The 17,894-nt window shown below is 41.8% G+C and overlaps 1 protein-coding gene across 1 annotated transcript in view; it reads right to left on the bottom strand.

The window, feature by feature from the left end:
- The window catches only part of AMFR (autocrine motility factor receptor), a 28,417-nt gene that overhangs the window by 3,963 nt on the left and 6,560 nt on the right, over window positions 1-17,894 (bottom strand). Inside the window, exons 5-12 of the mRNA XM_056500431.1 lie at window positions 15,272-15,312; window positions 13,489-13,621; window positions 12,815-12,948; window positions 11,032-11,142; window positions 7,977-8,167; window positions 6,287-6,390; window positions 4,204-4,338; window positions 3,478-3,561 (exon numbers count right to left, since the gene is read on the bottom strand). Of these exons, the coding sequence (XP_056356406.1) occupies window positions 3,478-3,561; window positions 4,204-4,338; window positions 6,287-6,390; window positions 7,977-8,167; window positions 11,032-11,142; window positions 12,815-12,948; window positions 13,489-13,621; window positions 15,272-15,312 (933 nt within the window). The remainder of the gene's footprint in view (window positions 1-3,477; window positions 3,562-4,203; window positions 4,339-6,286; window positions 6,391-7,976; window positions 8,168-11,031; window positions 11,143-12,814; window positions 12,949-13,488; window positions 13,622-15,271; window positions 15,313-17,894) is intronic.

Here is a 17,894-nt window from a genome sequence, read left to right as displayed (position 1 = left end):
TTCCATGGGATTGCTGCTCCAGTCCCAAAGGCCTGGACGTGGCAGCATCACAGCACAGCACAGGTTTAGGCAGCTGATGTGCAAAACAAGTTGAGTCATCCCAAAGCCCTAGAGGCAGGCCAGTAATGCCATCTCCCCGACACAATGCCTCCAGAGAGCAAACACCAAGACAAATGTCACTTCCCATTAGGCAGGTAAGCCAAGCAGGAATCCCAGAGCCCAAGTCAGCACAGTACAGACACTGCAACCTCAAACACAAGTATGGGTGTTCAGCCTCTCTTAGCAACACCAGTGCTGCAATTTAGCAAAGGGCTCCAGTACACACACAAATGCACTGGGATACCACAGGGGCACCACTGGACTGCCTCAAAGCACTGCCACATCCCTGAGCAGGGAGGGAGACACCCACAGAATGATCCAATGGATTGTACCTGGGGCCAAGATGACCTTGGCAGACCCAGTAGAACAGGTACAGAGCAGCTCAGCTGCTGCTTCCAATTACCACAGAGGTGGGCAGAGAAAAGGGAAGCTCTGCTGGGGGAAGCAGTGAGGAGGCCACTTACTGCAATCAATGTTCAGACAAGATCACTCATTTTTTTCCCCCTGGGTCACTTGTATCAGAAGATGGCTCACCTAATATCTGGGGATTTTTCATAAGGTTACAAAGATTGAAAAATCAATACCCAGTTCCCAATTCTCTATCTGAGCACAGGAATAGTTACCAAGGAGGTTTTAGAGACAAAACTATCACAGGTAATTGCAGCAAAGGTTATGACAAGCCTCAGTAATGCAGCAGAACACAGATGCAGAAGCCTCTATACTACAGAAACTATTCCTCTTTCAGGCTCCAAGAGAAAAAGTTTCATGAAAGCCATGGGATGCCTCAGAAGTGTCTCTAAATAGCCAACTAGTACTTAAACAAGGTACAGGAATGGAGAGGAGGCAGAGCATAATGCACATCACTGGAAGCATCAGCATTCCAATGCACAGCTGGAGTGAAGAACATGCACAGTGCCTCACTAAGGGAACAGTCCAGGACTGATAGAAGCTGTCAGTATTTAGAGCATTATCTCACAAACCTGTAACAAGATTTATACCATGATGGTGCTCAGAGATGGCTCTCAACTACCATTACATTATATCAGCACTTACTCTCCAAACCACAAGCTACAATTGGGAAAAAAACCCCAGTCATTATCTCTATCTTAAGACCTTTGAACTCTAAGTAGAATGAAGTCATAATATTACATAAGGCACTAGGAAAACCAAAACTACTCATGAAGAAGGGTTCTTTTATTTGAGCATCTTAGCTGCCCTAAGAAGTGTTGTTTCCAACAAGCAGAACTGATGGGTTGTTGTTATCTCCAGTACTGTTGGAGATCTACAATGATTCCCAGTGGGTATGCTGAAAAAAAAATCAAAAAAGCAAAACCAAAAACAAAAAAAACAAAAACAAACAAAAAAATTTTAAAAAAGGTAGATTGCTTGTGAAATTTACTCTAAGGCTGCAGCACAAAGGAAATGGAGTTTCCAAGGTCTCTCTCAGAGACTGTGTCATAAGGTGTCAAGGTCCATCTTATCAATATGGAAATTCAAGTCACACTCAGAGGAGATGATGGCAGCTTCTTATATCCATTCCCACTTGCCTTTAAAAAGCTTCTCACAACTTCAGTGAACCCTGCTGAAGTAGCTTGTTTGCTGCTTGCCCTTTTCTCACAGACAAGCCTTTGGCTGACTACAGCACCAGATTCTTCTGGCAAGCAGAGAGAGATACACCAGGTATTTGGTTACAATTAAAATCAAGGGAACGCCAAAGTGACAGGAGTTCCCTAGAGCCAGAGGCTCCCAAGGCTCCTCACCACAACAGAAGGACTCAACAGCAAGGAGTTTAGTAAGACTCCATGGTAGAACTCTGAGTTCTGTAAGAGTGAGCAGCTTGTCCAAAGGTAGCCTAACATTAAATGCACAAAGCATTTCTGAGACAGGAAGAGGACAGCAGCCCCTTCCAGCTTCCACAGCACCACCCAGCAGCACATTTCTCTCTATGCATGGAGTCTCAGTCTCCCACTTCAGCTCTTGCCTATGATTCCCCTTTGGCACAGGAAAACCCTCACAGAGGCCACCAGTTCATCCCCCACAAGTAGCCACCTGCAGCCCAACTAAACTGCAGGATATTCACAACTGTTCCACTGTCTCCAGGTCATCTCTGTGCTATCCTACATGATAAAAACAGATTCTCCATCCAAACCATCAGAACACATCATTGAGCAGAGCTCAGCAGCACTGCAAAGCAAAAAGGCATCTCTGCCAGAGAGCATGTGCTCAGTGCTGTGATGTACGGACACCACTCTCAGGTTTTCCAGGTTCTGTAGAAGGAAGGACAGAAATACAGGCAGTACCAGGAAGGAGGGAAGAAAGGTGAACAGCAACACAGTCATTCCAAGTTGGATTTGAAGTCAGAACCAGGCTATGGATAACTAGTTGGAAACCTCTCTCATTAAAGAGGAGGGCAAATGCCTCCAAAATCTTCAAAGAAACCCAGAAGTCCACACCCAGATTTTCATTCTTGCAGTTCTGTAGCTGCTATCCCAGGGTCTCACCAAATACCTACTAAAATACCATCACTACCACCTCTTCCTCAGCCTCAACTGCATAATCAGACCAAATCAAAGGGTCTTTTGTCTTGCAACCTGCTAACAAGGGAACTGCCACAGTTGAATTTCAGGTAGTAACAGGTTGGTTATTCAGGTCACTAAAGGCTGCAGAGAAAGTCACACACCTCACAAATTCATTCAGCCAGCAGAAAGGGAGATTTATAAAACAGAAACCCTCAGGATGTCACTATTACAGTCAGGGAAAACAAAAGTGAAATGAGATCTTACTCTACTCACAGGGTAATTTTTTTTCCCTGCCACACTTTAGCTAGCACATGCTGTTTAGTAAAGATCTTAGCAAAGAACAGCAAAACCCATGATTGTGCTTTGTATATAGAAGGGCTGTTATCTCTTGGTCTGGTTCATATCTTGCTCCATTCCCACCAAAGCTCCCCATGTCCTAAAGTGCTTCCTCCAGAACAAAAGAATTCTTATACTCAGAAAAGAAATACTCATCCTTTTAATAGAAGTGTTTGGAAATGTACAGAATGGGAATGAGAAGATAAAGGGGAAGAGCAAAGCACCCTGCTCTTCATATTCCATAGACAGGCATGGACAGACCAGACATGAAAAGAGACATGATGGTCTTCTGTTCTTTGTATCATTTGAGAGCACTTTCCCTCAAGGAAGAAAAAGAAAAGCACACAGATAATCCCCTACAGGGGCACTATATTAATACCTGATTTATGTGCCTGACTGTGTTAGCTCTGATGTGAAATGCAAGGAAGGGCTGCCACCAACCTGACCTAGTACAGAACCAAAGGCACCTACCAGTCCATGCAGTTTCTAATTGTGCTTTTTGCCCATTTTCATGCCAATTTACCTGTGTGACAGTTCCAGTATCCTCCTGATCAGTACTGTGCCTTTCCACAGAGTTGTTCAATGCAGGTCTAATGCTATCTGCACGCTGAAATGCAAACATCACAGGTTTAATACAGTGTGGGGAATAGCAAAAACCCCTGAGTTCTTTGAACACATTCAAACTCTGCCCACTGCAATGTCAGGCATTGTGTTCCATTTAGAAACAGATAAGTAAGCAATAAACACAATGCTCTGTGTTGAGGGAGAATTCTCTCTGCTTCCCCACACGCAGACTCCAGATAACAGTGCTATCTGATGTGCACAGAACCAGAATTCAATATTCTTATTAACAGAAACACTGTCCCCAGACTGCTTTACTGAAATCTGCTGGCACTAATTAAGAACGAGGCATCATTTTGCCGACTTTCTTTGCAAAAAATCTTCCTAAGTGGTACAATTCAATTATCTGTCAGCAGAGAAATCAACTGGAAATGTTCTAAAAGCTCTGCACAAAAGAGACTGGGAAGAGCTGCTTTAACTGAGCAAATATTTGTCTCTTGTCTAGCTAGGACATTTTCAATATATTTTTGGTACATAACTGAATACACTGCATTTACAGAGATTTAAACAAAGGGAAAACAAGATTCACCAGTGCTTTAACTTGCTTCATTCCCCTTACTCATTACTAAGAGGCTCAGTGCTGTGATAACAAAGAATGTCATTTTAGATGCAGAGTCTTATGACTCACCTGTGTGGGGAAAGGCACCTGGATGCGCCCTTCTAGGATGTTGTCAGTGGTGATCTCTACAGAACGAGTTAGCTGCAGATCCTGCAGAACTAAATGATAAGGAACCTGAGGGAACATCTCCTGAATCTGATGGGCCTGGAGAAAGCAATACAGTCAGTATCAGCAGTAAATAGAAGTTAGTTGATAAGTATGTCAACAGAAAGAGATTAAAAATATTACCAGCTCAAAGATGCTGCTTATGATATGTAAACCCACAGACAGAAAGAAAAGAGAAAGAAAACCCATTCTGGCTTTGACTTGCAGGGCAATATGCTGCCTCCACTGAAGTCAACACCAAAACTGCAGCTTCTAGGGAGACACCACATGGCCCTGAACAGTGCCTGTAGATGCACAAAGTTTTCAAAAGCTTCCCAACCCTCTTCTAATGACAGCCTTTTTAATAAAGGTCTATACAAAGCTCATGGGTGACTGGAAGTTAGATCAATGCTGGGAAGAAAAAAACAATTCTGCTTTTTGTCATATTGGTTCCAAAATAGTACTGATAAGGACAAGTAGAGTAAGTTTTAATAATCCACTGCCTCCAGCTACCCTCCCTACAAGCCAGTTTAATAGGGTCTGAAAAATTCAAGTAAATTAAACTGAGTTGGTCAGGGAACTGCTATTATTGAATTTCAAGTTAGTTAAATAATATCCAAATTAAATAAGTAAAGGTAAGAGGGAAAACAAATAACATGATTTTAGAGTCCAACAACTAGATTTCATTTAATATTTAAATGTCTATTTTCACTAATGCCCAAAGTCATGGGGGGCAGAGGGGAATGGGAACAGCAATAAGGAAAAAAAGATGGAAGGAGGTCTGAGAACAAAGCAAAAACTGTGCACCAGCTGACAGTGAGGTCCAACACAAGCAACTACTGCAAACCTAACCCTCCCTTGTACTAACCTGTGACCAAACCAACTGATTTAGTATTTCAGTCTCTGGCTTTCCCCTCAAAATACTTCTCTAGGTTTTTATTCAGTAACACAAAGGAGAACGTCATTTATTTTCCATTAAAAATGTGTAACACTTTAATTTGCTAACCTTTAGCCAGTTCTCCATTAAAGCAGACATTTTAATATAAGTTGCTATTGTACTTTTGATAGTACACAATCCAAAACCACCATTACTCATCCTTAACAAAAGCCCATTTGTGTCATTGTGTCCAGTAAAAGGAAAATTAAACTGACCTCAGATGCAGAGTTCCTGCACATTTAACTAATAAATCATCTGCCAACATCTTCCTGGTCCCTCCCTGCCTCAAACACCCTAAAAATAGTGGCCTTACCCTGCTGATGTTTAAACAGAAGTATAGGCTATGGGAAAGACCTAATTCAGAAAATACCATAACCTTCATGAGACACCTCACTGAACATTTATTACCATGGTATAGAATACAGTAGCTTGAAGAACTCAAAGGAAACAGCACTTCCCTAAAAAATTAGGTATTTCATGAGGCCACATCCTTTTCTTTTTGTACTATATTAGAGTTTTTATGGATGAATTCAACAAATATGGAATTTCATCCTCTACACTTCTATCATCATCATGGATCAGCAAAAGCTGAGAGTGCTTGAGAGCCCACCTCACACTGATAAGACACTGAAACTGCTATCTTGAAGCTTAGTGCCATTAAAAATTAAAAAACACCAAAAGCTATAGAATGGTTTGATCAGTTACTACTTGACCAACAACTAAATTCTCTGGTTACAGACTCACACCCTTTGGTGCTGCAAGTTGTCATAGAAGTACTGAAAAAAGCTAAAGAATTTGCACTAAACAAGCTGAGAAAAAGTCTATCCATCTACCCAGGAAGTACATGTCATTCTTCTTCCTCATTCACTTACCTCTAGACCTGTTCTTTTATGCTGGTGCATTTGAAACCAAATACAGCCCTAACTTCACTGAAGTAAAGCTTCTCTCACTCAAAACAGCTTTCATCTAGTGTCTAACCACTATTTCCCCTTCCTTCCACTTGATGTTCTCCATTTCATGTAACCCTTTCCCCTGCACAACACAAACAGGAAGGCTGAGGTGCAGTCTTACCATAACATTGAGCTGGGAGTTGCTGGCTTGTGCAATTCCGAGGATGTTGGTGGTGTGCATCACTTCCACAGAAAAACTGGGCAGCCAGCTGGCAATCCGGGAGCCTAGGAGTAAGAAACCACCAAGAAAGTCAAGAAAGAGCAGGAGAATCTCAGCAGGCCAAGTACTTCTTACATGTATTTAACATAAATCTTCATATTCCACAAGGTAAGTGTAGGGAGTCCTGCAGTGCAATCTATCCCCCTAAGGTCTCCCAGGCATGGAGATGGCTGGACACAATGTCATAGTGGTTTAACAATCTGGGGGCTGGAAAATGATCAAGGAAGTAGCACATCCATGTTTTGTTTCTTTAATGATCCTATTAAAGTGAAAAAATAATCCAAATTCAAATTCAGTTCTGGAATATATGAATAAATCCAGCAATTTTACAAAAACAGGACAGCTTCTAAGCAATCTGAATCTAGGCCCAAAATGGGTCATCACTGAGAAATACTACTTCAAAGGGACACAGAGTAACTGAACAAAGTGACTGCTGCAACTGTGTGCTTCAGCTCAACAGAGTAGGGTACATGGGTGGCCCCCTCCTCCTTCTGTGCTGCCACTTAAATAAACACAGGCTATGCCACTTCTCCTTCCATCTCCATGGTAATTCTGCAGGTCTCCAAGTCACTGGAGAGCACTGGGGAGGACAGACATCAAAAACACAGTGTGTTTCTAAATATAAATGTCCTTTGGAGACCTAAAGCGCCCCAGAAGCGAAGCCATGCAGAAGCTATCAGCCAGTCTCCATGTACCTAGAAATTGTCTGACCTTTCTCTGTCCATTGCTCTCCCCCCACAATCTCCAAAGATTTCAAAACAAGCACAGATGAGGAACAGGTCACTGTGTAACTTTCCAGCATCTCAACTGCCTCATGGGAGCCCCACAAGGGCAGAGCCCAAAGCTGACTATTTGAAGTACTGAAATCATCTGAGAACCACCAAGACTGCCATCAAAATCTGGGAAACTGTTTAAGACCAGCACACACCAATACCAAAACTCTTAAAAAAATCTGCCTTTTTCAAAACAAGTTGTCTCCATACACAGAACTTATTGTGGTCTGGAATCACATCTGCTTTGAGAGTACTTATAACACATTATTAGAAAAATCCAAACATTTTAAGCTGTTGTGGCTACATTATTCCTTCTGAGACTAATCTTCTGCACCTAACCAAGCATTGCAAGTGTCTTGTAAACTGTGTGGCAAATGGACTTTTGACAACCACACATTAACTAGGGGATAGGGGAAAGACTGACTTTTAGACTGCCCCAGAGGGCTTTTTTTTTTCCTCTTTGACTGTTATTGATTAACCATAGCATGGTAACAAAAAAAGACACAGGAATTTCCCATTCTGCTTGTCAACATGGCACACAATTAATAAATGGCAGGAATTGAAGCTGCTGACCACAACAAATCCAGAAAAAGGGAACACTTGTACAAAATCTTTCAAGAAATCTCCACAGTTCTGGGAAACCTCAGAGACGTATCTGAGCTCTTGCAAAAAAACCCATCAGAAACACAGTAGTGTTTGACAAACACAAGCAGAGCATGGTTTGAGTTTCAGCTCAGAGAGAATTCCCTTCTAGAGAAGGCTGCTCCCCTTTTGTTTATTTAGGCATCAGCAGCAAATGTCAAATGTGCTCAGCTCACCGTCGAAGTGGAAGAAGTGATTGTGCTGGTTCAGGCGTGGTCTGCCTTCTGCTGCTGCCACGGGGACCAGGTTCTCATCCAGATTCTCCCTTTGGTGATCCTCCCTCACGTGATGGCTGTCAGTGATATTAAGAGACATTCTGCAGGTGGGGCAAGATGTGTCTTGTTCCAGCCAGGACCGCAGGCACGAGCTGACAGGAAAACAGTAACACTGTGGTGAGCCTGAAGTGTTTTTCCAAGAGATCACTATCACCAGTACATCAAGCAGCTGTAGCATATTCTGTACACAATATCAAACAACACATGGACTGCTCAGAGATACCCTGAATGAGCTCCTGATGACTCTAGCATAGGTTTCCTATTTCTTTCATCTGAAAACACTCAAGTGTTCACTTTCTATAAACATGCATGCAGATTTATCACAAGCTTAAAACCCTCTTCAAGCTTGCTGTCCTTCTAGCTCAGAACAAGTAAGTTTTGCCTGAAGGGTAAAGAAACCAGTTCTTTTCTCTCACCATTCCCAAGTGAAAACGGCAAAAACCAACTGGACACATAGTTAATGTATCATGACACATTTTCACAGCAGTTCTGCCTGTGATGAGGCAATAGTGTTTTCAAATAGCTTTTCAAAATACCAATACCCAAACCACAAGTCAGTACCACTCCAGGAACTTGCTGAACAAATTTATTAATACTAACAATTCTGTGCCATTACAATCCTTCCTTAATTGTGAAATTTTCTGTTCTGCAGAAAGTGAGAAGTGTTTGAAATGCAGGTTGAAACACTCAATGCAGTGCATGCTTTTTGATTCATGCTGATATGACCCAACTGCAGTATTTGATAAAGTTAAACCTAATTTTCAGTGTGGAAGAACTTAATTTCACAGGGCTGAACGCTTCTCAATATTATAACACATACTTCACATTTGCAGGGTGGGTTTTTTCCCAGAAGTTCTCAAAACACTTTAGAAAGGTAAAGTCATACAAAAAGATCAAATGAACTTGTTCCCAAAATTGTGTATTTATGAACAAAATGAAGGTGCACATCACAGCTTTGGGTTGACAGAGCAAGGGAAAAGCCCTAACTGCAGGACTAGAGTTAAGTCAAGGATACAGGCATTCCATCCAATTTCTGAAACTTTTGCCAAAGTGCTTTCCATCATATTGCAATGGAGGGATACACAGAGATGGGTTTCCCAAAAACAAGCAAAGCACTACAGTAAAAATCTGCCACTTTTCACTCCCTTGGTCACCAGCACAAGCAGCATGCTGGCACTGGCAGTGCTGCCCAACATCACCTCCCTGACCACAGGAAAACCACCCTGCCCACAGCAAACTCAAACCTCTGCTGGAGCTGTACTCCAAAGGTCACTTGGGAAACACCAGGAGTTTCCTGAGCTGCCACCACGGTGCTGCTCCTCAACAGTTCAGCAGCCAAGATGCTGGAATGGGCACAAGCCCATGTCAGCTGCATCAGCACCAGGCCCAAAAAGCCAGCTGTGGTCACACCCACTGTGTGCCACACAGGCAGAAGGGCTTGGTCACCCACAGCCCCTCAGCAGGAGGAGGGCAAACAGCAGGTCAAGGCTGGCAACCTTTCAGAGCAACAACTCTTGAAACTGCCTGCTACCTAGAAGGTAAAGGAGAGGATTTCAACATGCCTAAAAGATTCAGACACCAACTGCCATTAAAATTCCTTAATATTTGGGCACAAGGTTGATCTCTGCAACATAAATCTTCCCTGTCACGTTCTCCTCCCCTCCAAATAACTGGTGGGAAAAAAAAAACCAAACATGTAATTGAGAATGGACACAGTGTTCAGCCTGTTGACAAAATCACCAGGCTTTTATGAGGAGAGAAACCACTCTCAGGTTGTAAATAGGGTTATTAGTTACATCTGGTTTTATATGCAAGCCATCCACTGTAACATGTTCCCTCCCTAAAAGCCCCAAGGAGTGTAACTTGCCTCTGAACCGTAATTGCTTCAGAAAAAAATACAAAAGGATCCTTTTAAATATAGAGAAAATGTCTTTCTGAAGAGAAGACCCTGGGCTTCTCAAGTGCTCAGCAGGTGATTAAATATTAACATGATTCAGTAGCACTGCAAAAGGAGTTTCTGCTATGGAGGCACATTATCTCATTAGAGACTTCTTGGAACACAGATAAATATTTATGGCAAGGTTTGTCATAAATAACAACAAATTAGCACATAGATTACAACCTCTGGTTTGACAGTTACCAGAAAAGCAAAAAGCTATTTACAGAAAATAATACCACAGGGACAATTTAACTGACCTGCATATTCATCACACTACAGAAATGCCTACAATCCCTGTTTCTCATTTCATATTTAAGCACAGGCATGTACACACTGCTACAAGAGATCCAAGGGAAGTCACATCCAGCTCAGCACACTATGTCCAAATCATCTGCTACTATTCACTACTGAATGAGTGTAAGAAGCAGTTTATAGAGAGGTTCTTTGGCCAGAAGTCTACCAGTTCTAACTACCAGCTGCTTAGGGACCATTTCTGCTGATTTGGTTAACCCCTTTTACAGCCCTAATGGACTCACTGCCCCTTTGAAACCACAGATTCAGACCTGGCTTCCACAGCTGTCCTGGGGGACTCACCACCATGTGAGGATGCACTATATAAAAATACTCCCTGTTTTCTCCTAAAAGCTGATATCTGGAAAGTATTTAAGGATTCAGCTCAAATTTTTCTTCTTGACCTGGAAATCAACACAGCCTCCACAAACATCTACCAACCTGTGTTTGAGAACCTCAGCACTAGTTACCCACTAGCTGACAAGGTGCACACTTTTAATTTGGGGGAAAAGAAGTGCACCAGGTAGAACAACTCGAACATGAAAACGACTGGAGTGAAAAAGACTTGTACTTTGTTACCAGAAGCAGACCAAGACGACCCAGGCAGCAAGCACCCAACAGCTCTGCTGGTAGTTTGTTACTTGTCATCCCACTGTGAATTTCAGCCATGTCCACCTATCCCTTCCCTTCTCAGCTGGGTGCACCCTCTCCAGCCTGGACACGTACTTGTGGAAGAGGTGGCCACAAGGGAGTTTGCGTGCTGATTGCATGGAGTCCCAGCAAATGGCACAGTCATCATTGTTCACTGCCAGCTCCTCTGGTGTTGCAACTGCAAACCTATGAACAAGAAACAGGAAAAGACAGAGGGCATGACTACACAAGCTCAGCATGGCCTCCTCTCTAGAGAATCCAGCACGAGAAAACCTTACTCTCCATGTTAACTTCTCATTAAGAGACTTCTGCAAATAGATTTGTTATTTTTTTATTTGGTTTTTTTCAGGCTGCACTGCAAAGGAACACAAACACTGATTGCAGGCACTTTTTTTTTTTGCACATCTCCTCATACATCCTAAGTGCAAAAAGCTTTGACTCAGTACCTTCCAAGAGTCAATTATATGATCATTTTGTTGAGATCCTTAAATTATAATCTGTATAGATTTGGTTTATGTCATTTTTCTAAATGAGTTTTAATAGCTGTACCCATTAAGCTATCTCTTTGGGATCATAAGCTTTTATGGTGACTAATTTTGGCCTCAGATTTTGCCATTCCCATTTGTCTTGACTTTTCTCCCTTGTTTTTTTAAGCTACAGTGCCACATAAGCAGTTACTACATAGTATCCATATACACGACAATCTAGAAATGAGTGGTGTAACAACATTCCACAGAACTGCTGGTTAGAATATACCTGAAGAACAAGCACATAAAGGCAGCTGCCAATAGCAGCTTCAGAAGGAAGTTAGAATGTGGTTCTTCCAGCACAATCAGAATGACCAAAACACACCAAGTTGTTCAGACAAGTCTGTGACACATGTAACTCAAACAGCTCTGTGAGCAACTCAAAGGGGTTCAGTGGCTGTATTTACGGGAAAGAAACAATGCATTGTGGATGAACTTTATTATGCAGCACTTAATGTGACATCACAGCCATTAAATGACTTCTCAAAAAAAAAAAAAAAAAAAAAAGCCTTAGGAATTTCTAGACAAGCCAGCCTTCTCCACCTGGGCTACAATAGCAGGAACCAGAATTAATCAAATGCACAGAGGCCCAAAATTAAAACAGTACAGTGAAGTACAGAAAGAGTAAAACTCCCTGTGGCTCTTAAAAGTTTTAAGAGCATAGCTGAATTTTGAAAATATTGGGTCAGAAATGCAATACTATCTGGTATAATACCAGGTTTTAGCAGACCTCCCAATTTCTCCACGTTACCTCACTATAAGGGAAAGGACTAAAGTACTGCCAAGGTGGTCTCAGCTCCTCTTTAGGTAGAGTCTTAGAGCTGGCTTCAGGTTTAGTAAATACACAGGTAAAGCTAGGCAGGTTTTAATTAATATTTTCATTTCATTTCAGTCAGTAAGTTAATAGTATGGCCTAATGAAATTAAAAGAATTGATTTCTATCACAGCCAAAGCCAGTATTTGACAGTTAAAACAGAGCTCTTCAGAGCTTCTGTCACCCCCCCTAAGGTAGTATGCAAAAGAACACAGAAGAAATACTGGACAGGGGAGTTCACTTTTTGCTATTTTATACATTACCAGTAATACAGCCATTATACAAGTCAGTCCTACATATCTGTTAAAACCAGAAAGAGTCTCCTCCCACTAACAAATAAAATGGGTGAAAACGCACTTGAAGTGTAGAAACTGAAGGATCAGGTTTGCAACATTGCACCTGTCCAGCTTACACTATGCCACTGTGTATCAAAGGAACACAAAAGAATCACAGCTTCTTTCTCAGGATCCTCTCTCCTAGATCTCCATCAAGACTGCAGAGCAAGTGAGGGGCTCACCTGGCTTCCATGTTCCCAACCACTCGCAGGTAGTTCTTGTGCCGCCGAATGCGCCGCTGCACCTCGTGGAACAGGTAGCGCAGCTGCATGAAAATCACCAGGCTGGCCATCGACAGCCAGATATTGCCAAACAGCTTGGGGACAGGAACAGAGCAGTGATCAGAAACAAGCACCATGAGAAACAAGAAGCTGCATCAGGTCATAGGAGACAAAGAAACTGAGACACCAGCCTGAAGAATTTCTCTTTTGTTGGGCCCATTCAGACCAACCATGTGTGTTCAAAGGTACCACACTCATTACCTGCTCACATACAACTTTGGCAGCACACCATTTATAATGAGGGCAAACTGAATTCAGTCCTGTCCAGCTTAGCATCCCCTAATGCCAATGAAAATAATGCAGTCCGATAGTACTCAATAAAAAAGCTAATTAAACACCTATTAAACAGATAATTACATATAGTTGTTAATAGACCTTAACAAAGTTATTTGTGATTACTTCAATTACACAGGCAGAAAGAATGCCAGAATGCCCCATCTATATTTTCATTGCTATTTAAGTAACTTCTCTATATTATCTGGTTTCCAAAACAAGCAAAGTAAAAAAATATACAAAATATGTATACCCAATACCCTTAATTTTAAGGCCAGTCTATTATGTCCAGTATTTCATACCAGCATATGAATATGATGCATCAAGTCCAGGGAAAGCAAGGTTAGCTCCATGACAAAATCTGTGTAGTAGACATAAGTGCCTTTGCCCTCCCACGTTCCTTCATGGTTGAGATCCCAGAGATGAACTACATATCTGCAAGAGTGAGGAAAGTAACATTATTATCTTTTTTTTGTTACATAGCATCTCTGTAATTCAAATTATTTTGTCCATTTTTCAAAAAACTTCTGGACATGGATTCCTTGCCCTTTGCCCTGTGCCCACAGTCTGTGCTCACTCAAGGGGGACTTCTTTTAATGTTACTGGTTTCAAACAGCAATATGTTAAAAAAGAAAAAAGCAGTCAATGCTTAGCCCACACTGGCACTACAGACACTGCCAGCTGATAGACAAGATGCAGCATTTACTAAAAGCTACTCCATGTACTGAAAGTCAATCTCAGGATTATAGTAACTACAGAAGCACATTTTTCAGCACGTGAGGTGTTTCTTAGGTGAGTCATCACAGCTCAGTGTCAGACCTGAAATGCTGACAGTGACCTGCACAAAGAGGCTCCTGTGTTACACACCAGGTACCCATGCATGTGACTTTGTCAAAGCAAACCTTTGAGACACCAAGGCCTTAAAACAAACCCTGCAGAATGACATTAAGTAGCATCTATCAACCTCATCCAGCAGCACCCATCCACTTTAATCCATGCCTCAAGCTATCACCACCCACTAAAGCTATCCATGCATTTCAACCCTCATCTGTAAAATGCACTCTTAAAATGTGTTTCTGTTTGTCAAAAGAATTCTTTAAATACTTCTACATGTATTTAATCCTTTGTACTAACGTATCTGCCAACTGTTTACTAGCTGGCTTTAAAATAAATGTTCCTGTAACTACTTAAACACTAGTACAATCCTTTATTCAAATAAAGGCTTCAGGATAAGACACACACATTACTCAAAGCAAAAAAAAAAAAAAAAAATTGCAAAACTTGTGCTTAAAACCAGCACAGGCTAAAGCTAACCACCTTTGCTCATCGCACAGAATCCTGTAATGGTTTGGGTTTGAAGGAATCTTGAAGATCATCTCTTTCCAATTCCTCTAGCTGCTCATGCAATCAGGCCATGACCACTTCCAGGATGGGGCATCCACAGCTTCTCTGGGTGACCACTCACTGTGCCAATGACTCACCATTCCCACAAAGACCTTTCTCCTAGTATCTAATCTAACCCTGTCTTCTGTCAGTTTGAAGCCATTTCCTCACACCATGCCCTTGTCCAAAGTCCTTCTCCAGCTCTCCTGGTGCCCCTTTAGGTACTGGAAGGGGCTCTAAGGTTTCACCAGAGCCTTCTCTTCTCCAGGCTGAACAACTCCAGCTCTCAGCCTGTCTCCACAGCAGGTGCTCCATTCCTCTGAAAATCTCTAAGGACTCTTCTAGACTCACTCCAGCAGGTCCACATCCCTCTCATGTAGGGGCCTCACAGCTGGATGCAGCATCCAGGTGGAGTGTCAGCAGAACAGAGAAGAGGAGCAGAATCCCCTCCCTTGACCTGCTGTCCACACTGTGAGAGCACTGCAGAGCAGGATGTGGTTGAGCTTTTGGGCTGCAAGCACACATTACTGGGCTATGTCAAGCTTCTCATCCACCAACACCCCCAAGTCTCTCCTCAGGGCTGCTCTCAATCTCCAAACGTGCATGTGCAATTCAATGAGGCAATTACAGACACCTCTTACACCAACATGCTATATGCACCACCATCCTCAACACCCATCCTATAAAACACAAGCTACTTACCGTAAAATCACATGTGCAGTTCTGACTGTCACCAGCAGAGACTGCAAAAGAGGAAGAAAAGACACCATGCATGTTAACAACATTCTGGCAGGGACAGTGGCTCAGGTGCAGGACCTCAAGAGGTAAAACACAAAATGCATTTATTGCAGCTTAACAGGTTCCTGTGAACCAATGGTCACTATAGGTGACTATGTGCACAATATACCCGAGACAACCATGAGGTTTATAAATAAATATGGAAGAAATTGTTCCCAAAAAACACAATGCTTTTAAAGCAGCTACTAGTGTTACTGCTGTTTAGTGTAACTTTTTCCCAACTACACAGGATGTATTGACTTTTTCAATTATTATCACTCAGCAAGTGTTGAGACCACAATCCCACAAACTACTTCTCTTCACCCCACTTAAAACAAAAAAAAACAAAAAAAACCAACCAACCAAACAAAAAAACCACCTGGAAGAACTGAATCATAACAGAAATTTGAGGAAAATAATTTCAAATAATCCCCCCGCTTTGTTGAGATGTAAATGCTGCTAAAATAACTTCTCTCTTTAATCATACTTACATTTTTAGGCTAAGTACAGAGAAAAAAACCTGAGTATATCAGAAAGTGTAAGACCTGAAGTGTAAAAACAAGTCACCAAAAAGGTAACTACATTTCCACGGGCTCTTATCATCTAAGAGATGGTGGCCCCATCACCTCTCTATAATCCATCAAGCACACAGTGCTCCATCTCTTCATTCCATCCTTACAGTAAAAAACAGCAGACATGCTTCCCCCAGAGACTGCCCACACCACCCTGTAGTTAGCAGGGGCCAAGTGACACTGAGATGCAGGGGATTTACAATGAGCAACTGAAACCACTTCTGTGGAACTGGTCTGATGGCATACCTTCAGCATAAGTACTACAAACAGTACAGAAGAACTATCAAAACCACTAACTTCCCGAAGTAACAATAAGCTGGTTAGTTTGAATAATTATTTCCAACCGTCAAAAGCATTCTTAAAGTGCTTCTATGCATATTTAACCCTTTGCAACACCCAACATATCTGCCAACTGTTTACTAGCTGGCTTTAGAAAATAACATGCAAAGACAGACAGACTGGACACTGCTTGCTATCCTATAAATCTTGAACACCATATATTAAGGCAAAAAAGATTAATATTTACTCAAAAATACAGGCAAGTCCCTACACAACTTTCTCTGGGCACTTGCACATTTCACATCCACCCTCTGCAGCAAAAAAAAAAAAATGCTGACAAGCAACAGAGAACAAGGGGAAGTTACCTAAAACACAAGAAGAACATTGCCATATTGAAAATCCTGAGCTAAATCAATGTTTGCAGAAGAGAGATTAATAGCTTAATGCAACTTAATGTAATTCATTCACACTAATGGAATACACTTGGCAGGGTCCCTCTCAAGGAGCATCACACAAGCCATCACAAGAAAAACATTTCAGTCTGAAAGATTTATTGTTTTTTACTGAGAGTTTGAAGTCTGCTATGAGGTGTCACTGCCAGTACCCAGACAGAAAAAAAACCTAAATATTTTATTCCACTCACATGAGTGCTGGGTATTAAAACCAAGGAAATTACTCATAGTTGCCCAATCCATACAGGGAATATTTAAAATGTTCAAAACTGGCAAGATATTATACAATCTCCTATGAGAAAAAAAATAAATAGACTACAATTCTTTTGCTTAAAAGAAAGGTAGCAAAGGAACAGGCAAAAGGATGATAAAATCACAAATTCTACGAAAAAGATTAAACATGGAATGATTCTTTGCTTGTTTTCACCATAAATGTATTTGATAATAGCTAAGGACATTATTCCCTGCCTATGGCAGGGGGATTGGAACTATATGATCTTTAAGATGCCTTCCAACCCAAATCATTCTGTGATTATCAAACACAAGATTCAGAACAACTCAAAGAGCTCTTTCGTGTACTCAAAGCCAAGTAAATGCGGAATTTGTTGCCTTTGGATATTACAGAGGCTGACATACAAACAAGTCCAATGAATGATCAGACAACTTTCCAGTGCACATTTGGGACTATCAAACCCAAAGGGTTTGTGCAGCCCTCAGTTCAGCAATGTTCTCAAAACACAGTGGCTGCAAGCAAAGCTAGGAGACCCTGCCTTCTGCATTCCCCACCAAGTTCCTCGCTGCCCGACAGCAGCACAGCAGGGGATCCAGGGCTTGGCTGGACACCCCACACTTCCACTGTTTGAGCCACTCCTTCCTTAATCAGCACACAGAACAGCTATCACTAAAATGAACAACTGGGCTCCATGCTGCAACCCCAAACACTCACACTACCAAACAGCACAGCGCTCAGGAGGCAACACAGGCACCACAACACTCCCTGATTAACCTACCCCGAGCTGGTGCAATGCCGATAATCCCTCTGCCAAGCCAAGATAAGAGACATGACACCAACGAGACCCCACCTTTTAGAGACACTCTTAAATCTTCCAATACCCTTCCCACTGTTTAATTACAAATCTGGTCTTAAATATTCTTGTATACATGGAAAAATAAAGTGATGTATTGAATAACTGAATCGTGGTGTGATAAGCATCATATTCTACTATCAGCTGTTTTCCTTCCTGC

Source organism: Oenanthe melanoleuca, chromosome 11 (genome assembly GCF_029582105.1).
Source record: "Oenanthe melanoleuca isolate GR-GAL-2019-014 chromosome 11, OMel1.0, whole genome shotgun sequence".
In the NCBI taxonomy this organism is placed as follows: Eukaryota; Metazoa; Chordata; class Aves; order Passeriformes; family Muscicapidae; genus Oenanthe; species Oenanthe melanoleuca.
This window is presented reverse-complemented; position numbering and strand designations above follow the sequence as displayed.